Source organism: Charadrius vociferus, unplaced genomic scaffold (assembly GCF_000708025.1).
Source record: "Charadrius vociferus isolate BGI_N301 unplaced genomic scaffold, ASM70802v2 scaffold90, whole genome shotgun sequence".
Taxonomy (NCBI): domain Eukaryota; kingdom Metazoa; phylum Chordata; class Aves; order Charadriiformes; family Charadriidae; genus Charadrius; species Charadrius vociferus.
The window spans coordinates 6,881,116-6,907,467 of record NW_009647222.1 but is presented as its reverse complement, the minus strand read 5'-3'; the positions used below and the strand labels follow the sequence as shown (position 1 = coordinate 6,907,467).

General features: G+C 35.1%; 1 protein-coding gene across 1 annotated transcript in view; it reads right to left on the bottom strand.

Annotated features, from left to right (window-relative positions):
- C2CD5 (C2 calcium-dependent domain containing 5) overlaps positions 1-26,352 on the bottom strand; it is a 69,340-nt gene that overhangs the window by 18,042 nt on the left and 24,946 nt on the right. Inside the window, exons 11-15 of the mRNA XM_009879767.1 lie at positions 21,653-21,761; positions 7,206-7,320; positions 4,953-5,048; positions 2,983-3,174; positions 29-215 (exon numbers count right to left, since the gene is read on the bottom strand). Of these exons, the coding sequence (XP_009878069.1) occupies positions 29-215; positions 2,983-3,174; positions 4,953-5,048; positions 7,206-7,320; positions 21,653-21,761 (699 nt within the window). The remainder of the gene's footprint in view (positions 1-28; positions 216-2,982; positions 3,175-4,952; positions 5,049-7,205; positions 7,321-21,652; positions 21,762-26,352) is intronic.

Here is a 26,352-nt window from a genome sequence, read left to right as displayed (position 1 = left end):
AGAATCCCAAGATTAAAACTGTACTTACTGCCAACCCCATTAGCATATTTTCACCCACAGTGATCTGAATTCTCAGCCCAAACAAAGCATTCATTCCTCTCAGCTTAAGTTTATTCATCAGTTGGGTGTGCACTTCATATTCCATAAATGGCAAGAGATTACTGATAGATGTTGCGTTTGCTTCAGCTTGAGCTTTCTTCTTTAGACGGCACAACCTGACAATATGAAACAGTACATGACATCAGCAGATAAGCAGTTTTAATGGACTGCTGAGATTGAAAGTGATTACGAGGTATTTTGATTTTTTTTTTCCTCATTGTATATCCTAATAAAGATTATTTTTAATGTATTTTAAAATCCTGTAAAATATTAAATTAAAATATTAAATTCTCGTCAGGAAGATCAAGGCAGATTGAGGCACCGAGTCTCAATAAGTAAGATTTGATTTTCGTCTTTAATAGAAAAATGTATATTTATATTAACAATATATAAAACAAAACAACATATAACCTTCAACAACATTCAAAAATATTCCCTATCAGAGCAGAATACAAAAATTATAAATACTGTATTTTTGTAAATCACTGAATGAAGTCACATCTCCTTTCTTAAAACATGCTTAAGGACTGTTATCAGGCAGAAACAACATACGTCACACAGGGTTTTTGTCATAATACTCTGACAGCACTGAATAACTGTACAATATAAAGTAGTTTCCTACAGATTCCAGACAACCATCTACAAGATGTTTGGCTAAATATATTAACACTCCTATTGTATAGCAACAATTGTTAAAAATTTGCCCCGCTCACTCTTCTCAAAGCAAATGTTGAAGACAAATACAACTTCTTTGCTATTGCAAGTTGTCCGGTATTTGCTAAACACTTCCCAACACAGATTATTTCCAGTGGCAGTTACTGCCACCCTTTTCAACTGAGCCTCAGAATTGATGAGGTGTATTCTTCTAGATTGCTGCAACTGTAAAATAAAATGTCAGTTCTTTGCAAGAATTCCTTGAGACTGCCTTATCCGAAACGTTGTATTTTAAGCTTTTCTTCTAGTAAGACCCCAAATGCAAACTTCTTTCTTGTGCTGCAAACCTCAAACACTTCAGGTACAAGCATAGGAAATTGCATCTACTGATATAACTTTTGAAATTCCTATTAATACAGTTATTCAAGGCACACTTTGGAATAAAGAAAAAAAAGAGTGCCCACACAAGCTCAAGCATTAACCAGACTTAAAATACTTATCTTAAAAGAATAAAAGAAAGAGCATAGAAATCCCATCTCTGACTGTATTATGTTAGTCATGGGTTCAGTCCCATAAGCTGAAATTCAACCCCCACACCACTGTGATGGCTACCTACTTTCACTCACAATTTTTTGTTCAAAAAGAACACATGACAACTGTACATTTTAGTGACATGAACAGACAACACCTCCTTCTGAGGACAACATTTATTACATGATCAAGAAATCACAGCAATTCATCCAATCGTAACAAGTTCACCCCAAAATCTTTCTAACTATAGCTTCAGGTCTTTTTCTTTTTTCATTTTTTTAGGGGCTGGGAATGTTTGAGGCATCATTCTAGAGAAAATGGGACACCTGCAAGCACTCCGGAGACAGATCGGGGACCACCATGTGACACTAAATGTCAACATCCACAATGGTGCTGAACACAGAGTTTAATAATATGGAAAATACAAAGGAGGAGCACAGAGCACACCTGTACAGTACCTGCAGTAATTCTGCCCTAGCAGCAGTCAGAGACTGATCATTAGAAGAAAGGATCATAATAAAAGCTCAGGTGAGAAGGAACTTCAGGTGGTCTCCAGTCCAACCTCCTCTACAGACAAAGCAGCGTCAACTTTGAGCTCAGACCAGGACGCTCAGAGCTTTATCCAGTCAGGTTTTGAAAGGTCCCTAAAGATGGAGACTGCACAACCTCCTACGCAATCTGCTCCGCTGCCTGATTGTCTTCATGGGTAACTGGTTTTTCCTTATATCCACTTTGAATCTCTCACTTCAACTTATGCCCATTGTCTCTCACTCTTCCACTGTGCAACACTGTGAAGACCCTAGCTACATATGCTCCATAACCTCCTTACAGGTACTGTCAGGCTGCTATTAGGTCCCCCTGAGTCCTTTCTCCAGACTGAAAATTCCAGCGCCCACAGCTTCTCTTCCCAAGGCAGGTGCTCCTTACTCCCTTGGTGGCCCTCCACCGAACTTGCCCTGGTTTTCTGATGTGTGCCTTACTCTCAGACGAGGACAAAACTGAACAGGTATCGCATTTTCTGTTCCCACTCACTCCGGTCTAACTGGCAAACTTGTTCATCATCCCTTCCACATCATCAAGATGTTCAACAGGACATGTCCAACTCCAGACTCTATTATACTCATCATGGCCATCCAGGTAGGTTATGAACCATAAACCACTACCCTCTCAGCCCAACCATCCAACCAGTTATTTATCCATGTAGTTGGCCACCCACACAGACTTCTTTCCCACTGTAAACTGCCTTACCCCATTTTCCAAGTTCAAATTCAAAGATGACAGCGTAAACTGGACACAGCCATCAATTCTACAGAAATATGTTCAGTTATGGACATCCACACAGAATTAACACAACTGACTTAAACAGTTCATTCAGTTTCCAGTGCAACAGCTGCATCTGACCACATTAGCAGCCCCAAACAGCAAGTTAAAGCACAAACTCTTACGTCCAGGCAGACAAAATACAGCAATTCCCACAGGCATAAAAAAAAGGCAGAACTTTTACCAAATGTCCATCAACGTGGATAAGTTACCGTATGTCCATCAACATGACACATAACAGAAGGGGAGAAGGAGACTGTCATTAACTTCTAGCAATTCAAGATAAAAATTTAAGGTTTGATGACATACTGAATTTTAGCAACAGGTATTCTTTCACAGATCTCCAAAACTTCATCAAGAAAACATTTTGATAGATACCTGGCTTGAATAAGACATCCCTTCCCAATAACTATTGCCTCTACAGGAAGATCAATTGTGGTGAAAAGGACATCAGGAACTTTTTGTTTCCTGCAGTTGTAACAGTAAGTGAGGTGAGCAGGGAATGGCATGTTCAATTCATCATATGGTATATGGCAAAATCCACAACCTGGTGGTGAAGCTTCTTCAATCCTAAAAATACATTATGGAGAACATACTTAAAACATCTGCATTCTATCAACAATGATCAATACATGCACGTATGTATAAACACCTACAGATACCTACTTAAATCATACACTGCAGCTATAGTCTGTTCCATTATACCAATATGACAAGTACCACATTTTATGAATTAAAATAAAATTACACTGCACACTACTAGCTAAAATGCTATAATTAAAACTTGCATTGAAACTTGTTCTGCAGGGATCAAGAAAAAGTACATACAACGACCAATGATTCACATAAACCTAAAACATTACTGAGCTGGCTTTAAGCACTATGATTTCTAATGTAGTCCACAATACAACAGTTGTGCAGACAATGTGCTGTACCAAATACAGTGAAAAGTCTTCTACATGTATTGTGTCCAAAAACCTACACAAACCTAATGAGCAGAACATAAACAACAAACCAAACATCCTATTGGAAGCAGCATAATATATATTAACATTATAAGAAGAATGGCAAGATTATTTCCTAAGATAAGGTATTAGGTAAAACTTGTTATTCACTTAAAATACTTAGTCCCACTCCCCCAGAAGAAATATCCAGGAATGACGACTATAGAAATACAAACAAGAAAAGCATAGGCTAACTGCATCACTTCAAATTTATGCTGTTTCACATAAACAGTTCTTCTCGGTGCATTCTGAAGAGATGCTTAAGCAAATCTGACAGATTTGGAACATTAGTTATCATAGATTTTGGCAAATATACTTTGTCTCAAACACGGGCTTTGTCCGTTTAGTTGGTTTAGCCTCCTTTGGCATTTCTAATCTATGCCAGGATTCTTAAGGTAGCACTGAAATACATATTTTGATAAAAATGCGATTTTCTTCATACTATGAACATGATATTTCTGTCTCTCCATCACATAGTGAATGCAGAAAAAGGTATTTTTGCTCTGGCTACAGTTTTCAAAATTCTATTTACACAAGAAGATAATGGCCTCCTGCTAACGAAGTAAAAGAATAACAAATAATACTATGTTGGCAGGGTTATTATGGAAAAAGTAATTCAAGTGCTAAGGTGTAATAAATAGCCTTCTTACTTACAACTACAATAACACCTTGAAATATTTGATGACTATCCTGATGAACACATAATAAATTACCAATATGCATTAGTTAATTTAGTTATTTTTTTTCCAAAAAAATAACTGTTTGTCAATACTCATTCTGTAGATTTTATACACAAGAGCAGAAACAAAGGGCAACATCGCATTTTTCCTTCAGTTTCATGATTTTGTTTGTAAACGCCAACTAAAACATACACCTTTTGTAAAAATCTGGCAGCATCTTTGTTTTACAACCAAGCTATTTTACCTCCCATACAGCTCTTAAATAGTATATATAGAGCTTATATACACATATCACAGCCACAGCAGTTTTTGGCTTACATAATTTATCATACATCTGTCATTTTTTATAGTGTGATATAAAGTTAAGAAAGATACCTGAAGAGCAGCAAAGAAAAAAACTGAGTTATGATCTGTGGTTAGTAGTCAAATGTGTTACCTTATTCAGACTGTTAGAAATAAAAACAGAATATCTAATTTGGTGCAGAGTTCCATTACTTCTGTTGTTGTTGTTGTTAGTGAAAAGCAGTAAAGTGGTTGGTCCCGCATCCTGCACTGTAACACTGTAACCTACCCTAATAGAGAAGAACTATCTTGGCTCTGAGGAAAAAAATCAACCTCTCCCTTCTCTGACCCTATGGAAAAGAAGCCAGGCTGCCAAGACAACCTTTGTTCCAAACAGCCTTCCATGGTGCCATCCTGAAGAAACCTAGGGTTCAGTACAGCTGCTGTGCCAGACGCGGACAAAATACAGACCTCTTCACTATAAGAGAAAAGAATTACAACAAAGTGAATTCCTACTACGTAGTGCTACTTTTATTTAAAACTATTAAGATTAAAAGGCTGGTACAAAAGGCTCAATTAATTCAATATAACTACTAATTTTGTGCATTTGTGCAATTTTATCCATTAAATCTCACAAGCAACGATCTTCTGGTATTTAAACCATTGTATAAGTAAGAGATGCAGAAGGATAACAGAAAGACTAAAGAGCTTTGCCCTATGTTATAAATAATACGCTATAATGTCACAAAGGCTAACCAGGTTTAAGTGTGGTTTTCAATGCAAAGAAATCCAGCCAACCAACAAAAAGCAAAGAAACATTAAAAAAAAACCCAAGGCATAATTGTTTACCAAGTAAAATGGAAGTTGAGAGCCTCATCATCTTATAAACTTTCACTCTCAAAATGAAGTTACAACTCAACACTGACAAGAGTGCTTCTTGGAGGATAAAAAGCAGCAAAACAGTAAAATTTGACTATGAACAACTACAATAACGGTACATATAGCATGTAACTAACCAACCATATTCATCATTTAGCAGAGATAAAGCTCTCAGAAGCACAAAACATGATCACAGAGCTTTTAATATTTCTGAAATTGTTAAATAAGAAACACATCTCTAACATTCAGTACTTAAAATACTATATTGGAAAAAATACGGAGAAAAGCTTTCCTGCATCTTCTAGTATGATGCACGTGCCTTTTTTATTTGTTGTTTCTCTTTACAGAACAGTTTTTCATATATAACGTGTCTGGCAGACCAGTACTCACAGACAGAGCCTTGCTCTTTAAGCGTGGAATAAAGCTGAACTGACAAGGAAGCATGGGAATTCTAATAAATTATTTTATCAATGATCAAATCCTACCACACCAAAGTGTGAAATAACCCAATAACTGACTACCTATCTATACCTACATTCTTTTCCCCATAGTTAAGTCAATATATTTAGTGGTGGATTTTTTTAAACCTAAAGTAATCAATGCTGTGGCTTTCAGACTGATCATTTCTGGTTATCTTACTACTTTACCAACAGATGGTGCGCACTCGTGAAAGCACTATGTAACTCTGTATTTCCTTCTTCAACTTAGCAATTGCAAAGTAAAATGAAACTTTTTTCCAACCTCCCTCTTTAAAAAAGGCAAATCCTTAGTGCTTTTTCTTTAAAGTATTTCAGCAAAATCAACTGGACAGAAAATAAATTCAGATGTCTGCATTTGCTTCAGTTACTTTTCTAAAGCAATTCAAAACAACTAGTAAGCCAGAGTACTTTTCTGTTTGATACCAGTCACGCACACTTGGCCCCAGGAGGAGCTCTTCACAGATTACTTTCCAGAGCTAAAAAGAGAGAGAAGGGGCCAGAGAGAAGGATGAGCAATTAGATGAATCCCAAATTATTTATCCCAATCTCCAAGCCTTTTGCAAAATTTGTTATTAAGCCATCAAAACACAAGATTGGAATTCTATTAGCCAAAAGGAATACAGTAAGACACCGGAGTTTTGGCCTCAATATGATGCAGGGCTGGGGAATTCAACCTCAGAAAGACTACTGCCAAGCTGCAGTTTATGATGTTAAAAACTACTGTAGTACTGAAAGATAAAAATAATGACACACATTTGCCAGAAAGAAATACAGAACTTCCACACTTAAAATATTCCAGATCGATGAGGCAGCATATTCTCCTTTAGCTTACAATTACTAGTAAAGAACTTAGTGCCTTAAGTTTGAAGTTTACCATTTAAGTACTGGTCTGCCAGTTGTTCCCAATAATGAAATTGCAATACATATACTTTTAGGAAGAGGTCTTAAATATTTAGGTAGATTAGGTTTAGAAAACTTCTTAGACAAATTAATACTGTTACTACAAAAGCAAACATGTAGGTTTGAAAATTAAAAAAAATAAATTGTAATGTTCATTAGAAAAAAAACTTAAAACCCAACAAAAACCCAACCCAAAACACACTAAAAAAAAAAAGCACAATACTGAAATCTCAGAAAGTTACTTTAACAAAGTCTCCGAAGTAGGTATACTAGACAGTACCAACAACTGTGTTGAAATAGTTCATCATTTTTAATCCACTGAAGATGAAATCAATTTTCTGTGGCATTTTGAAAATCAAATCATCATCATGATTTACCAAATGCTAGTTGATTCACTGTAGCCCACTACAGCATGACAACCCAATGCCTTGGCATGGGATTTTATTTCTTGTCTGATTTCTGCCCACCATGCATCTCGTGTCTCTGGTTCATCTGAAAGACAAAGTGTAAATCAGTTCACTATTCTGCACTATGTCAATATAAAGCTTCATGCAATTAATCTGAAAAATCAAATTTTTCATATTCTAGTGTTTTATTGTATCTGGATACTTTTTATCCTTAGCTATCACACTTCAAGCAAACACTAATGGGACTTTTTCATTAACTGTCTTGTTTATCACCCATCTGAACAGGTTTTGACAAATTACTGCATTCTTGTTGTTGTCCATATGACAGATAACACCAAAATACTGTAGATACCGTTCCAATCTTGGCTTACTTCAAGACCATAGTATCAATTTCCAACAACATGAGAGCAGTATGTAACTTGCAACAAAGCATCACATATAATCTGTAATATTGAAAAACTAATAGTAGTAATGAAACAGTACTTGTAGTAATAAAGTAATATTTTACTTCAGTATGCACTTGACAACTTTGAAATAACCTCAATAGCTTTTCCTACTGCAAGCAGTTCTCCCTGTTAACCAGATTTTAAAAGTACTTGTTCAAGACTGTACAGCTAATCAATTACACAGCTCTGTGGTCTCCTTATTTCAGCACTTCTAACTTTGAGAAGTCATAGGTATTTGAAACTACTTCTAGATTAGCAACATTAAGAAGCACAAGATGTACGTTGACTATGTATTTTTTGATGCTTTTTTGCTTCAGTATCCTGGCAACCACACCTTCTTCCCCCCCTCCCCCCAAATGGATTCTAATTACCTTTATTGTCTTTGAGGTTATATGTTAAAATACCTGCTTTTCTTGAATACTACATTAAAAATGAAAAAAAGAGCACTACTAGAGTAAGTTTATGCAATCCATTTATTTTAACTGTTCAGCAATTAGTTTCCAAGAACTATAGCTTGTCTCACAAGCTTTTTATATATGGAGTCAACAAATATTGTTGTTTACAATTAGAGTTTGTCAACTGTTTCTTCTTTCAAAACGGCTTACCTGTACCAATGACCTTAGTTGAAAACTATGTTAATTGTTGATACATAAGAGGATAAACAGTAACAAACAATAGGCACTCGGATGCTACAAAGGGTTCTGAATAGATAGATTCTTATATAATTTTCCTGAAATCAACTGAATTTTGCACAGATAGAAACTTCTAGCCATTGAGATCTTCTCGCTGAATAAGAATTTAAAATACTAATGTCAAAACCTGAGATTCAATGGGAACCAATTTTGTACTATCAGGAATATTTATACATATAGTGTATGATAACTCTATATCATACACTAGGTTCTCTGACAACATGACAAACAAAAATGAAAGATGCAGATATACACGTATTTTGAAATTTACTGAAACAAAAATATTGTACAACAGGATGTATTCATTCATGAATTTACCTCAACTCTTCATTTAGAGCTACACTTTCAGCTTTCTAAAATAAACTAATGACCAGTTTCTAATTAAAAAATGAGCACAGAGGTACGTATATTCAGCTATACTTAACCTTACACATTAATGCTTGTGTAAGTCATAGCATTGTGCTAACAGCAGCCTTGGGTGTCAGGACTGAAGTTTATCCAACCTTTGCTTTAAGAAATGACACCTAACAGAAGAAAAAAAAACCCTACAGCAATAGTTCTTAGGAAAGTTCTCCACAATCAACACAAAAACATACGCATTAAGACACAAAACAGACTAAGGATTTTCATGAACTGTGTCAATCATGTTCCATTATATCCAAGTTCACCTTCAGCAAATGTAATGAATTACTAGTAGAATCTTGAGGCACTGCACTTTTGCCATCTCTTAAGGTGAAAACACTGTTTAAACACTTTCACTGACTGGGAAAATCAAATGGTCGAGAGGAAACACAGTAATACTGACTCAAATGGTTGAATTTCCTGCTAGCAAGGTCTCACACTTTTCAGCGTTCAAAAGCTGAGAATCATGCAGAAATAACCCATCACATCACAGGGCTGGGGTTCCCAAGCTCAGCTGTGAGACCCATTTATAGTACACATACAGGAAAGCGGGAGGCAAAATGTCTTGTTTTGCATACGCATCTTTGCCTGAGCAGAGGCTGTGACTGCTGCCATCAGTAAATGGCAGTAGTGGTAGGTGAATGAAGCAACTTTGGAAATCCCTTTCAAGGCAAAGGCTGCAACACCTGACAAAATGCAGAGCTGGATGGGAGATGTGAAGCCACAAGCACATTCTGTAAGTGTCATCACTAACTCTTCCTGGTGGAAGGGAGATGGATCTTGGGAGCAATTCCTCCTTCCCCATCCAGTCACAGACAAGAATATTTCTTATGAATGCTTGCTTCTCTCTAGAACAGGAAAGTTTAAGTAGTAGGAAAAGTGGTTCACTGACTATCCAGAACAATTCTTGCTCAATTAGACTTGATCACAGACAGCTGGCTTTAAACACTGAATAGCCACACAGATTTTTATACTTCACAGAAAAATGCCTGCAAAGGAGAAGTAACTTTTTTCTAGACATAAGCAAAGACAAAAAAGCCAATTTTACTAAATCATCACTTTTCCCTTCACACCTTTAGGTGCCATTTGGCAAAAAACTGCTAATTGTCACCAATGACCTTTCTATGACAAAAAGTGCAAGAATATGTGAAGTCATGACGAAGGAGGTAAAAGTGAGCAACAGGTGAAGCGATTGGGGATGAACAGGGAAAGTGCTGTGGAATAAAGAGTAAGATTAAAAATAAGAATATGACACTGAAAAGGTATGTAGCCACAGTAAAAACTGAAACAGAATGAAATGTTGAAAAGGAACAGATATGCTTAAGGGGAACGGAAAAGGTATAAATAGTGACGGGTCCCAAACTCTATGCAAACATTTAACTTTCTACCACAAAATTTTATAGTTTAAATTAAAGTTTAGGAACAAGTTCCTAAGAGACTTAACACAATTTTCTCACCAAACTTATCTACAAGAACGCCTTATCATAATGGAAAGCAGGTGTTGTTGTAAGGTTGCTCAACACTATGTCTTGCTTAAGCAACATTTAACCCTTTACTCTGAGAATCTGTTCAACATCAAAATTAACAAAACTATTAACTACAGTAATATATTGGATCATTTTCATTCTTATTAGAGATAAGAACAATCTTCCACCCATTTTCTTCAGTGTTAACAGGATCAGGCCCAACATCTTTCAGGAAATCTAACAAATTCTTATTGCACAAGTTCTAAAATTTCTATGAGTCACGCATAAACAAGTGTTTGTAAAGACAACTGGGTCTTCTGCTTAAGACATTTAACTGAGTATTTTTTTCTTCCAGAAGGAGGCCAAGAATACAAATCAGTATATTTATATACAAATACTGTACATTCACAGTTTACATGAACTTACCTTCGCATATTGAAACACAAAATGATTGTCTACGATTAAAATCAAACACCATGACATTGCAATAATAAATTGATACAAAACACTGAATGCAGTGCAATGTGTAGCATTCATATTCTTCTGACAAATATTTTCACAAGCAGCCTTTTTTGACACATGAGCCACACAATTTCACATGGGGATGCCATTGTAGCATTTACAAGTTTAGTAAAGCTAAGGAGTTACATAAACAATTAGAGGAGTCAGGGAAGCAGGATGGCATGTGTCCAGTACACTCTGTGAGAGAGTGTCTGTTGTTGTTTTTTGCTAAGGCAAAAGCTTAAGAACTAAGGGTTTGCAAAGCAGATTCAGCAGACAGTAGCCAGAAACGGTGGGTATTTTGGCGCATGCTTGGATCAGGTGACAGTACAGACTGAAAACTATGGCAGCTCACTGAAATGGTTACAGAAAGTAATGGCCCTGGATTCTAGGTGGAAGCAAAAAGGCAAGCATACATAGCACTCAATCACAAGCTTTTCTAGCAAATCTACCGAGTAGTTTAGAGCAAGGTTTATCTACAACTTTAAGCAAAATAGTTTGCAAAAATTACACTGCTATTATGCGCCCTTTATTGGAAACCAGAAACTGAATATTAAACCTACTTTTATTAATGTTTCAAAATTGGCATGACATTTATAACAAAGTGGGAGCAAAGCACACTGTTTCTGGAGTTGAGGACTTGAGAAACAATGTTGTCAACAGTATAGTATTCTATAAAAATCGTGCCAACTCAAACCTCCTTCAACTGAAATTTTCCAAACTTATTTAATTAAACAGCTTTAGAAGATACAAACAGCACTGTATTTATTTTGTGCCCTAGATCTTCTTTGAGTCAGTTCTATCCACCACCAATTCACCTATCTCTTTCCTTCAGAATATGAGGTTGACTTCTATGAGGCTGTATTGTCAATAGAACAACGTCCTGTACAAATCTTTCACCTGGAGATAATCCTAGATGCTAGCAATACTTCCTGATTCATAAGAAGCAACACCTTTCCGAAGTTATTTGCTAAAGGTTCACCTGTACAGGGCCTTTCAAGATTTAGCAAGAATCTGCATTATAATAGGACCATACAGATTTTTAAAAACTGAAGAAAAATTAAGAATGGTCTCTTGATTACGCAGATACTCAAGAGTTACTGTATTATAGCTAAATCCCTAAACATCCCGAGACAATTGCTCTGAAGTAAGAACTATATGATTCATTTCAACCTATTTTAGTATTGTACAATTTCATAAATATTTACAACTTAACATTCTGAAACAGAAACAAGGAGGACAGCAATACTATGAAAGTTTTCACAATCTACAAATGACTCATTGTTCTGTTGTCTCAAAAATGGCAATGGAGACCCCAATAACATTCTTTCAAATTCAATCTTTGAGTCTTTCACTATGCAGAGCCATTATCCACACCCTCTTTATCCCCTTATTCTTATATCTTCTTCATTAAAACCGATTAATCAGCTTATACAGAAAACAAGTGTGGGATTTTTTTTGTAGGTTTGTCTGGGGTTTGGTTTTGTTTGTTATTTTGTTGGGATTTTTTTGTTTTGTTTTATTTTTTTAAGACACACCTTTGTTAGGTTTACAAGCACCCTTCCCTGGACCTTGAAGTTTAATTTAATCCTCTCTGGTCATCACATAAATATTGGAACTTCCTATCATCTTTCTAAAATATTTAACAATTAAATAAGTGTACAAAAGGCCAAATCCTCCTGGCTGTAAAGTTTAAACACAAAAGTCGGGTATCAAATAAGTAAACCCACAACAGACTAACCTAAAGCTTTCAAAAGATTTTTCGAAGCCACTCCATCCTTTTCTAAAAATTACTCCTCACATTCATCCTTAACACTAAAATATGTGAAAATGAAAACTTTGCTTATGACATGGAAACTGAGAGAAGGAGATTAGTGGGACTAATCGTATGAAAACTAAGGTATGCTAAAACAGCAGAAAACAGCGCAACCACACCACCAAAGAAAACAGGTACACTTACTCCTACGAAGTTTAAACTACAGACAAAACATCCAGCCTGGAGAATAATATTGAATCGGTGCTTTTCTGCCAGATGAGGTCAGAGAGCACATATCTCACTTCTCAAACTCAAACTGGATGAGCAAAAAAGGAGGTTTAAGTTTGGATACTGAAGAAATTCTTCAACTACTGAAGAAACAATTTTAAGAGCATTTAGGATTAAAACTGCATCCAGCTTTTATGCATTTACAGGATGAGGTATTTCAGCTGGCTGATTGACACAAAATCATTCATTTGCAGGGTTACTTTTCTATTGGGTCAGTCAGGTCAAATCACTACATGACCACCAGAAGACTGCAAAGAGCACATGGCAGAAATCATACAGAAAAGCAGCATCATTCCTTTTAGTGGCAACTCACTATTGAGGAGTGGTAGCTTTAATACCAAGATATACCCCAATATGGAGAAGCAGCGAAGTGTTCCTCTTAGTAGCATTCCCATCAAAACTGCTGAATTCTTTTCTTATATTATGAATTCCATGAAAAAACTTACATCACCGCTAGCAGGCTAGAGAATACTGGTTTTTTTTTTCTTAAATAAAAAAAAAAGAAATTACTTTAACTATGAAACAGAATTAACACAACCTTCATAGCTTCTGTATCTCTGATATGGGTGAATGTACTTTTAATTAAGACAGAAACATATGGAATTATACTTCCATTAAGGAATTTTAAAATGGATCAGAAGATGTTTTTACCCATCTCACCCCTAAAAGGGAATTATAAAAATCCCACTTTGAAGTTTGGCTTTTGGAATCCTACCTTAACATCAGCTAACTCTTTCAGCCACATATTCCTGAACAACTTCATATTCTCAACAACTCCAACAGCAAGCCTTAGATGTCTCCCTGCATTTGTTCCTCTTCCTTGGAACAGTTTAAATGCTCAGACACCTAAAGATTAGCATCTTGTAAACCTCATGACTGAGATCACTAAGCACAAGTATTTTATACAGTCCACTGTGACATAACATCTGTGACAAACTAATTCAACTTTGTAAATCTAAACAGAATGTCTCAGATCACAAAACTACTTGGAGTGAGTTAAACCACAGAGTAACTACTTGGATTTTCACACTGAAAAAAGCAGACCTCCACTGTTCTACACTTTGTCTCAGTCACACATTGCAAGTTATATATGTAATTGATCTTAGTGATTCTTGCATGTTTATTCCTTTGACAGACTACAGCATAATTTAACATTTTCTAAACATTAAAAGTAATCTTTGAGGCAACCGTTTTCAATAAACTGGTTCAACAAAAATCTTCTGCAAATACCACCAAGCATTAACTACACAGCCATAACAGTAATACATCCTATAACTTTTGCTTTTAATTATAGGTGAAGGTCTAAAACAGCACAAGCAGCAAAAGTATCATCTTTAAAATAAAAAAATAATAAAAATCCTGCAGTAATACTAAAACTGCAGTAAAAATTTAATTTACAGTTAAAGGAAAGCACCATGTGATACAACTTAAATAAAATTTTTAAGAACTAAAATAAAATCAAAAGATACAGCATTTAAACACAAAAAAGATGTTCAGAGTGTTTATATCTGTATATATTAAAAATTAAACCTAAAATTAAAATTAAGTAACACTTAAAAACAAAGGTTTAAACTTTACCACGCTTCCTTAGAATTACAAAAGGTAAAAAGTAATGCCCAGACATAACAAAATGTTAAACATCAGAAATTAATTTGTCTCTGGAAAATCAGTGCACCAGGCCTAAATATGTAACTTTGTCGCTCCAGCTTTTAGTTAGTATTTTGATCATTCATCCTATAATGGTGAAGTCCTCACAGCTGTGCATAAGGTTCCTCTAATCATAAGATGATTGGGACACTAAAGAAAATCTAGGAACCTATTTTAATTCATTAGAATATTACTCTATTACAGGAACAAGGGGAAGGTCTGCCACTTTGAAGAGCTGCTAGGTAATAAAGAAACTACTTATTCTATCTTGTATATCTCTGTTGCTTTGTCATCTTGGCACAACAAATACAATCTCCTTTAAAACACGAGCAACCTTCACAGGACATATTCAAATGAGAGCAACAAAGGGGCTATTATCCAAAGCTGGAGACTCTATGCTGTAACAAGACAGATCATCTTAAACCACATTTTATCTATTTTATAACTAGTATCACAAAATGATCTCGGAGTATGATTTAAAGCTTTCAACAAGCTAAACTAGCTGGAACCTTAAAACAAGCAACAATAATACTAAGTTATCTAACACAGTCCTTGAAAGAAACATACAGAATTTTAAACACAAAAAAAAATAATGTCTCAACAAACACAGACAGATGTTCACAGAGAAGACTGCCGCTTTCTTGCTGACTGCCACACAGACTATCTACCTCACTGCACAACTGCAGAAATGGGATGGCATTATTTGGCAGAAAATGATACTGCCTCTGTATTTCCTATTAATTGTTTACACACCTCAAGGTTTTACTTGTCACATTCACAGAACCTCTGCATTCATTATTTCTGTGCACTCACAACTGTTTATTTTGTTTGAAGACAAACTGGTCAGCGAAGCCTCTCTGAACTTCTGGATCCGAGGAACACTTTCTACACTGCCTTTTGGAGTGAGTTCAGGACCTCAATAAGACCACATTAAGAGACCAAAAACCCAAACCTTACAAAACCCACTGAAAATATTAGTGCAAAAGGTCAAAGACAAACTGCACTAACAGAATCCAAAGTACAAACTGAACAACAAAAAAAAAAACCCAAACACCACACAAAAAAACAAGCCCCCCAAGAAACTATGGTACTTCTTTATAAGAATCATGGTACATTGAGGAACTTCAGTCTTCGTACTTAGAAGGAAAAGCTCTTGTGACTAATTCAACTCAGATAATGATCTCATCCATTAACATTTAACCAGAGTTATTTGTATAATCCTGTTACAGCCAGTTAGAACTAGTGTTATCTGCCATCATCCTACAATGCTGTCCGTAGACATTTTACAAGGACATATTTATCTACAGTCATGCAGTAGTTAGGAAGGTGTCCTTTCAACTAGGATCGTTCTAGTCATCTTCTAACAGTAAGATGTTTTGAGACAGGCAAGAAGTTCTACAACTCTATCCCTGTAACCACAGTGTGACATATCGTAAGGCTGAAAAACCTCACTGTAATCCACGAAAGAATTTATATCAAGATAACAGTTTTAGTCAAGCCCCATATTTTAAAATCAGGAAGAGTTATCTGCAAGAATAACGATTTGCTGCAAGAGGTTCTCTCTCTTACGTACTATCAATTCAAAGCCAACCTGTAGTGGTGCAATAAGCAACAGCTTAAAGGACCATTTGTGTGGTGAAGAGACTATGATGGCTTTCACACTATTAGCCAAATTTCAGGGAGACTTTTAAATCAATATGAACAGATTAAACAGCATTACTTACTACTACGCAAAGAATTCTAAAGCAAAGATTTTAAATGCCAAGTTCATTAATTTATGAATCTCTAACAGAGCATAGGAATACTATTCTATATTCATTGACATTGACCACCCTTAGCTCAGTTACATAAATATCTACTCAGACCTCTCCAAAACAAAAATAACACACAGTCGCAAAGAAAATTACTTCATTAATATAAGGGTACATCTGCTCCAAAAAGAATATTGAAACACCAGTCACATTAACCATAAAACCCATTTAGGAATATTCAGTCCTCTGGAAAGGTTGCAGAAAAGTAGAGTAAAATAGTACTGGAAAACAATCGCACCCCTCACTGTTCAGAAAAGCCTCTGACAACTGCCTTAACCTCCCATTATTGCATCAACACACAATGATGTACAACAAGTCAACCTGGAAATTCTCCAAGAAAAGGCAAGAGGTCAAGCTCAAAATGATGTTTTCCTACTAGTTTGGAATGATAGCCACATCAGACACTGACAAAAACATTCTGACATTTTCTACTGCGTTATTACAAGTATGCCACATTTACACCCCAGACAGCAGAATGAAATTTGCACATTCGTTGTATGTTTGTATATCTGTGAAATAAAAGCATTCAGTTACAGAACGAAAACATATTCAAGCTTTCCTCTTGCATTTCCTTGTATACAAAGCTAGAGTTTTGGAGAATTTCACACTCCAACAGCAAGCCTGGATATGACACAAGCCTTAGGAATTTTGTTTAAAATGTTCTCTCCTTCCATGATTCTGACTACTGGAACTGAAGAATCACTGCTGAAGAAGCTCCCTGAATGAGGAGTTTAAAAATGTAATTATGTAAGAACACTGGATGTGTTAGTGCTATGAAACACTCATATGCAAAAGCAGTGTCTATTCAACAAGTTCCCTGTACTTCCTAAGGAATGTTTCTTCTCAAATTTAACCTCAGTGAGAAACTTTAACAAAGATCCAGACTTCTGGATCCAAAATTCCTTTCATTTTTTTGTATTTGTATTACATCTGTAACATTCTTTTTCAGAGACAGCACCAGAGTATTTCTTCCACTGTATTATGTGTCCTTCTTTCTATGAATTTGTACTCTTGTGTCTCTGCTTTTATTTTGCAGTGTCATCTTGATCATCACCTTTTTGTAATTTTACAAACATTTAAACAATTTTGTCATTGAACTGTTTGCAAATCCCAGATGTTTAAGTAGCTGCTTTTCCGTTCATCAAATAAAGTCAGCCTTTATTACCATGTTTGATTTTCAAGCATCTTCAAATCTCTAATTTTTCACCACCTTCTATGCTGTCCTGTTGTTTAATTAAGTGTGTAAGATACAAGTCTCCTCTCCCATTGGCCAAAAAAAAAAAAAAAAGAGAAATATTCTTCTATACTACACAGGTTACTAGTAAGCTTAAATGAAGCCTGAGTGTTTTCAAAAAGGAAAATAATTTTAGCCTGCTTATGACTGTGATTACATTCTTGCTAACAGGAATGTAACGTAAAGATGTAGTATTGTTTTCCTTAAGCTATAGAAATCTCTATTCTTCTTCAGGCCAATTATTAGCCAGCAATAACAGAGATGGCAATAAAGCTCTGGAAGGGGGAGATGAATACAAATCTTATCCTTTGGTTTCTCTATGATAAGAGATCTGCACAGCATATTTGTTATTCCAGTCTAAGATAGAGTTAACTTGTATGTATCCATCACACATATGTAATGACTGATCTACTCTCTTTCTCCTGTCTTTTTCGTTCAGCAACACACCTAGCACTGCAAAAGAAACATACTTCCAGGAACGTGAGCATAACCCGCTCAGCCCCTAACTGGTAGGATTATTCAAGACTGTTACTACAGAGCTGCTGACACATGTCAAGGCAACAGAAATACAGACAGTTCTCAGTGAGGTATTAACTCCAAAATCACTATTTGGTTTAGACCTCTCTACTCAAACAACCACCTCTGGGTATAAAATACATGTGTATATCTATGCCTTCTTTTTCCTGTTATCTCAAAAAAATTGGGTTACTGCTTTGGATATTCTGTCAAGAAAGCTAAGTTGCCCTTCGCTTCCTAGGCTCACATTTCTGGATCACTTTCTAGCCTAGCTCCAGTTATATACAGACAATAAACATACCTTATCTACTCCATTATTCTAATAAAATTCATCCATTTTAACATCCTACTAAACACTATCTCAAAGGGCCATCAATTAATTCAAACTTTTCAAGGTAGCATACAAGATGAAAAATTTCAACACATTTTTAACACCTTGGATCAGACTATGCTATACCAGTAACAGATCTGAGAATTTCATAATATTATTTTCATATGGAAAGTAAAATTAATTTTAAAAGATCATCACTTTAGAACTAGCAAATAAAACCAACAGAACCAGAAAACCTCCTACTATAATATTACAGGACACTGACTGTCGCAAGGAACAAGGATACAAAAGTGAGCCAACAGTTTCAGGCACTAGCTATTATTGAACTATTTGTAAAATGAAAAACGTATACAGATAATTTGAATTGATGTTTATAGCATGACACAGAGCACACTGCAACAGTGAAGTACCAAGAAGGAAAGTTTGTTTCTGGGGGAAACAAACCCCCAAGCTCAGCTTTACACCTTTGTACTATGCCAGCTTTAAAAAACATCAAAGTCTGGCAAGGTCTGCTGGCTTGGATATTATATGGAGAGAAGTTATGCCTCCCTTTCTTCCAAAGCACGCTTTATTTCCAGACAGAAGCGGGGGGGAGTCTTTATTTCTCCTTCTAACAGGCCGGTACTCTGTGTAGCTCTTGCACACACTGCATCATCAACTCAACCATTCTCTCTGCAGCTGTACAAAGAAGTTACATACTTTGATCCCTAAAACTGCATAAAAAATAGAATACTGAGGCTTTTTTCACATTAAGTAAAGTGATTAAAAAGTACAAATAATTATGCTCTAAGTCCTGCAAGCTGACTGCATTTTACAATACAAGATTTATGAACCAACAAATCCTGGACTACATACTACCCTTCTCTTCAAACAGATAGTCCTCTTCGTCTATTTTCCATTCTCTTGAACAATTTTTATATCTATTAGTTAGAAGAAACACATTAATCAATTTCCTGAAATTAACAGAAGTACAGCCAACCTTGAAGGAAGTGCAAGCTCATGCAAAACAAACAAAACTAACCAACAGCCCCACCAAAAATCAAACCAACCAACCCCCCCAAAAAAATTATACATAACAAGAAATGAATTCACACCTGACATGACCCCAACTATATAAATGAGAATCCATTCTCTTTTCCTAAATTACTTGCTTCGTGGACGCTGAGCTGAAAACTACTAAAAATAATCATCTGAACATTCAGCTTTTCAGATTAATCTTAAAGTATTCTTAGCAATACTATTTTATACTAAAACAATGTTTTGCAATTTTAAAGAAAGCCTTTAACAACATTAAAACAAGACATTTAGGCATTTGATAATTAAATAGATTTAAATTTGAAGCATTAACCTCAATATCCTACGGCATTTCTAAGAACTTCACTGAGCTGCCATAATTTCTGTCAGCATATGTAGTACTGAATGACTAGTAAAATACCTGAATTGAAACTATTCCAGTCTAGCAGTTTGTATGATCTTGTGTTACCCATAATTCCGACAAAGGCTGAGTTCAAAACAGCAAATTAGTAGATCAGTTATAGGAGCAGAATAGTGAAAAAAAACTACCAACAAGAACACAATTGACAACACCACTCCACAGGAACTGGAAAGACACAGACAGCAGAGTTAATAAGAGGCTGAAATAGAAAGGGAAAAAAGGAGCATGCTATAGCAATCTAGCACTAGGCGTGATCAAAGTGTACAGTATATAGCAATTATTGTCTTATTGATAAGTTCTCAATCCACATTCAAATGTACTTTCCTCTTCTACTTTTTCCTGTTTATTCATTTGCCAGTTTGTTTCCTTTAATATTTTACAGACTCATTTAACTCAAATCATTATATCAGAATTTTTTTTCTACTTCTTCACCTTCCCTCCCATAGACATGTGCCTTCATTCCCCCTTTTGGTTTCCTTATTTTGCAATATACTGAGTTCAAAGTATCATGCATCTTACATTCACTTGTCAGGAGCAATCCGTAAATCCCACAAAAACACTGCAAAGAGCCACTTAGTTATGCAAATATGCACCTCTATCTTCTCTTATTTCTTATCCTGCTTTCAGTCGGTAAAAAAAAAAAAAAAAAAAAAAAAAGAGGAGTGCATAATCAAAGAAATTAGTTTTTAAAACTTATGGGCAAAAGTGATTTTTTTTCATTTTGTCTTAAATAAATTTATTACACAGTAAGTTTCGCACATAGGTGACCTGTATCAGAAATCTGTTGAGAATACAGAAGCCTAAGACAGCTTTGTGGCAAAGAAAGGGAGGACTCACATAAAAACTATACTTTGACATTTCTCTTGATCTTCTCTCCGTTGTGTAAATAAATCTTAAAAATAGGGAAAAAAGAACAATACTGTGTACTCATATGCCTTAAAAAAAAAAAAAACTTCAAAGTAGGGGGTTTTAATCCAAATTAAGTCTCTGATTTTATTTCATGTTGTCAGTCTACTGAATCGTTAGATCAGCAACAATCTACCTGCTTGCAGAACTAGTTGCCTTAGGCCACAGGAAGAAGAAAGAAAAGGAAAAAAGATTTAATTTTTTTAATTGCTTTTGAAGATGCATTTCAACAAACTTTGTTTTATTACTCCTGACTAGTGCATGCAAAACCACTACAGGTGCTATTTTTTACTCTCCTCAGCATTTAAGTGTGCTGTTAACTCTAACTTTTTACAGAGTATTCCTCAGCTTGTCTCAGTGAATATAACAATGTCTTCAGAGTCAAAAGGCACTTAATTCTGATGTCAGAACTAGGACGTGCAAAACACACAGCAGTGATGTTCCCAGATAAATATTAAACAAAAATCTTAAAGTACTGTTCAGTATATGTTTTCAAGAACAGAAACAAAGCTGTGAAGGTTTTATAAAAGGAGGTTAAAAACATGTATTGAGCTAAATTGTAGTCATTAGTCCTTAAGGATTTCAAGGAGCTGAAAATTAGAAAACATTCATAGTTAAGATCAAGTATTTCATCTTATTTTTGTTTGAAAACTTGCATCAAATTTTAAGAAGTGGTAAAAAATAATTAAAACCTCAATAATTCAAAGACCATTTTTAGTGCAAAATTATTGGATTCAAAGTACTTCGTTATTTCATTAACTTGCTGAAAAGTTTCTCACTAAAAACATACCCACTAAAAACATACCCTCTAAATAACTATTATTTTTCAAGTTTAAATGATTGTCTGAAAAATACTGCTTTTAATATACATTGTTAGAATAGATTTGTATCTATTCAAAAACTGATGTTACAAAGTTATAAAGATTAGAAGTACGCGATCATTACGACTGGACTTAGGCAAGGAAGTTGTTTTTGTGTTAACATACCAGGATTGTGAATGCGATCCAGGAGCTTCACAGACCGTGCACTGACAACACCACCAACATGGACAAGAAAGCCTGGTGGAAAGGTCGTCAAGGTAAAAAATGGAAATTCCTGTTATGATTAAAAACAAACATCAAATGATTGCTTACCAACCACTACTGATTGCCAATAAACATGCAGTGAATTGATAATTTCCCTGAAATACAAGCGAAGCATCTACATTAGGCCAAACATGTCCTTCAGGCTTACTAAGCACTACGTAACCAGACGTCTTCATATACCCATAGTATAACAAAAGTAGTGGTGTTATACAATGTAAGAATACTTTTCCCCCATAGAGTTGTATCTCAGCACAATATCCATAAACAATCACAACTTTACACATTTATGTTAACAAAGCCTCTATTGGTCTACTTTTAGGATGGCAGCTAAACAACATAATTCTACTTTCAATAGGTGATACGAAAAAAAAAGAACACTTTTTCCATTTTCTTAGGTCTTATTGTTACAACTGACTGCAGTTTGACCCTGAAGCACAAGGTAAAACAAACTGTAGTATTGCAAGAATAATGAATATCTTAAAGAAAACAGCTAAAAAATATTAACAGACTGCTCTGCTAGTGCAGTAAGCTCTAAATGTAACAAGTAAATACCCATCTTCTGGAATTAAGCATAGGTCTTTGAAATACAACTTTAAGTTCTTAAGCTATGGAAACTCACTTCCAATTCATTTGCATAAATTACTTTTTAACAATTCATAATTAAAATGAAGAATAAATAATTTTCAACAACTACTCAAAAATGTAGTAACAGTATTTTTTTATGACACATATGTGATGAAATAAAACAGTCATATTCAACGGAGGTAAGCCCAAAACTGGAAGATTTTATTTTCTACAGAGACATTCTATGGAATGTCTAATATACACGTAATAGCACACTTATGGGGGAAAGGCAATAGATTTATGTTCAGCAATTCTAAATGCATAGAGGCAGAAAAATAAAAGAAAAATCATGCAATCATGGTTTGTATAGTCATGATGATTAGTTAAATGGGAAAAAAACCACCATAATTTTATATGAGAGAAAGTACAGTGTAGATTCCTTTCTCGCATACTTGAAGCGCTTGCGACAGTACAGTTCAACTGAGCTTCTACCTAAACAGTATACATGCTGCAGATCAAATGAGGATCATGGCTCTTCCAGCAATACATGACACGAAAAGTCCTCTTAAACTAAAGCCCAATGTAGATTTAAAAATTAACACTTCAGAATTCTGAGCACCCTTTTTATGAGAACTCTTACAACTTTTAAAAGGTCCCGCAAACTTCAAGTTTTCTGGATTTTTGTTTGGCCTAGACTTTTAAAAGTAAAAGGCAAACTTTGAAATCAGCAACCATGGTGTCAACAACCAGAAGTAAAACCAAAACCAACACCAAAGCTCACCAAAACCTGCAGTCATGCCTTATGATGCAATTAAAAAGCAGGAAGATTGCACCATGGGACTCAGCAAACCTGCTGGACTAATCTGTATTCAGGAGCACCAATGGATTGCTCGAGAGGGCTACAGAAAAGATTTGCCCAGAAGGTTCTAATAGATCACAAAGTACTTCGCAGATTATCAGAATAGTCAGAAAGCTCTGACTACACCACAGTCCAAACTCCTTTTCTGTACATTTTTCATGTCAAAAACAGAAAAAAAGCAGTACATCAACGCTTTGTTATAATCCTCTTTCACTGGTTACACTGGAGCTCTTATTATCAACTGTTTAACGATGCACAAGTATACTGATAGTATCTGTCCCTGTATAACTCCATGACACTTATTCTGCATAACTTATATTTTTATATATAAACATACACATTTGCTCTGTCCCTTGAATATAGTTATCTAACAATGATAACCTTAAAAATAATTAGCTTTCCCAGAATTATGGAAATCAATAAAAAAGTCTATTGCATATGCCACTGATATGAAATTCCATTAAGCCTATACTACATTTACAGTTTATACATACATACATATACTTACACTTAAATTGTGGTAAAACAGTATGCGGTGAACGATACTCTATGCTCTAACGCATAAGCAAATCCAATGCTTTTTAGTCTATACAGAGACTCAGAAATCACTTCCATCTTTTGTTCATTCGCATAAGGCTGTGTACTGCAAGTAATTTTAACATGTTCAGACTTGCAGTTTGCCTGATTCCCTACACTACAAATCGGGAATAAAATTTAAAGTAGTGACATGGTCTTACCTCAATCAATATATTGATACTTGCAAGTCTATATAAAGATACATGCTAAAATTAGCCCTATGTCCTATCAGTCAATTTCAGCCACAGACAAATCTGGGTAACTGACTCACTGAACCATTCTGACATTCTCTTATTCCATTAACAATGTCTCATTCATTCTGATGCAGACAGAATCCCATCACTTTGTAAGATGGGCTTGCCTTTTTTTTTTTTTTTCCTCTTTTTCTTTTTTAAGCTAATTTAGAGGGTTTGGGTTTTTTACTATGATATTGCTCAAATATAAGTTCTAGCCTCAATTACACGTGGTAATCTGTAATACTTCAGAATTGTAAAGCTATACTTATTGCATGGAAAACAGAGATTCTGCAAGAGCCAGATGCAGCATTTCCATATTACTAATCTCCTCTGTTACTGCGATTTGCAAAGGACTATCTTTACATCAAGGTGATGCAAGCACAAAATATTCCCGTGTGTAAAAAGACACAATAATCTTAAAGTTTCCAAGCTACAACTGAAGATGGTCAATCATTTCACTAATACCAATTCACTACGCCATTTCACAGTCATTGACTGCACAGACCATGAAATAACTGTCACTGATTTAATCCTTGCAACTACATATGATATTTTATAGTTGGCATTCGGGGAAAGTTTGATAAGGTTACAATACAATCCTCAAATTTTTATTTAATACAACGTGTAAAAGTGTTTGTTTATGCGCATACATGTATTGCCAGTATTCTTCTTTTCTAGCTACATTTCATACAAAGACGCACAAAATAATGAAAAAGCACATGGAACAAGGCTACGCACACATATCATTTGGTGTTAGTGCCAGCTGAAGCAGTTCTCAGATTCCCTTCCAGCCATTCACTCATTCCCATCATTGTACCACTCCCTCAGATAATGCTTGTAACGTTCAGGTATGGTCATAGAGCTTTTTGGATTGAATCAGAGAAGGGAACTGATCCACATTGAAATACTGTTAATTTACTGGTTGAACTATTTTTATTCGAAGCACAGTTACTGTACCACCCCATAAGGCAGGCACACAAGCCTACAATTTTTCTTCAACTGTACTGAGGGGATTGGCTGGATAGCAACAAGAAGTTGCTGGAAAGAAAAGTTGCTTACATCAGCATTTCAGCCAGAAGACTCACACAGAGAACTGCACTCTAACACAACAGTTATCTAGCAGTGCTCTTCAGAGATGAAGATCAACAGATCTCCATTTTGAAAAGGCAGCAGGAAAGATCTCTCAAGCACTTGCAGAATGCAAACGCGGAGGAATAAAACAGCATTTGTCCATGTTGAGGTGAACAGAGATACAAAATACCATTGAGAGCAGCATTTGGCCATTTCTACAAAAACATAGGCTAATTTTTTGTGAGTAAAGTAAGCTCAAATTTTCCCACTGATGGAAATATAGCATACACATTTATAGATAAAAATATACACATAGATAGCTGTGCTATAGTTACACTTGCTATTAACAGGCATGCTGCAAATTGTTAAAAATATATTAATGTACAACATAACACGTATGTGAGTTTTCCACAGCTGGTGTATCTTCCCAGAAGAAATCAAACAAATTTACCCGGCTAACAAAAATCTGTTTTGGTTGGCAGTTAGGATTGTTTAAGTAACACATTAAACACATATTTGATTAAAAAAAAAAAAAAAAAGATGCAGAGACATCCAGTTAAATGAACTTAGCATTACCATATACCCAAGTAAACTGAACTAAGACTCAAAAGAACCCGCCATATATAATACATGTAGAAATACATTATATGCATTAAATTTATTCTTTGTTTTCCCAAATAAGCACTACTCTAAGAAGTAACAAGAGTGCACTATTTACATGTGCAATATTAAAACAGACAAAATAACTAGAATGAACACTTTTAAGTTAAGTAAATCAATCTTAATGTTACCATAAGAGGTACCCATAGCAAAACCACATCCAATATGAAATTTTCAGAAAGACAGCATGAATGGATTTTTTTTTGTATCAATTAACAGTCCACAAGCTTTGCTACATCTTCATCAACAACAGATTCAACACGTTTTACAGTAATTTTTTCCACTAGACAATATACAGGCCTGATCAAAACGATGTGCAAATAACTCAAGCTCTAAAAATGCATTAAGTGCTCTTAATTTACATTTTTAATTGTTTTTAAAAAGCTTCCTAAGGAAATAACAGATCACCCATGAAATGCGTGAAACACTAGCAAAAACAAAGGTAAAGAGGGAATGAGCTCTTTTTAAAGCATTTCTTTCCAAACTGAAACATTAAAAGCAAAAAGCCATGGATTTGTATTTAAAGATAAACTAAAATTTTAACTGAGATGTATCAACATGCAAGATACTAACTAAGCAAAAATGTCAGTCTGATAAACGCTCTTAAAAAATAACAGAACAAATGTAAAAAAATC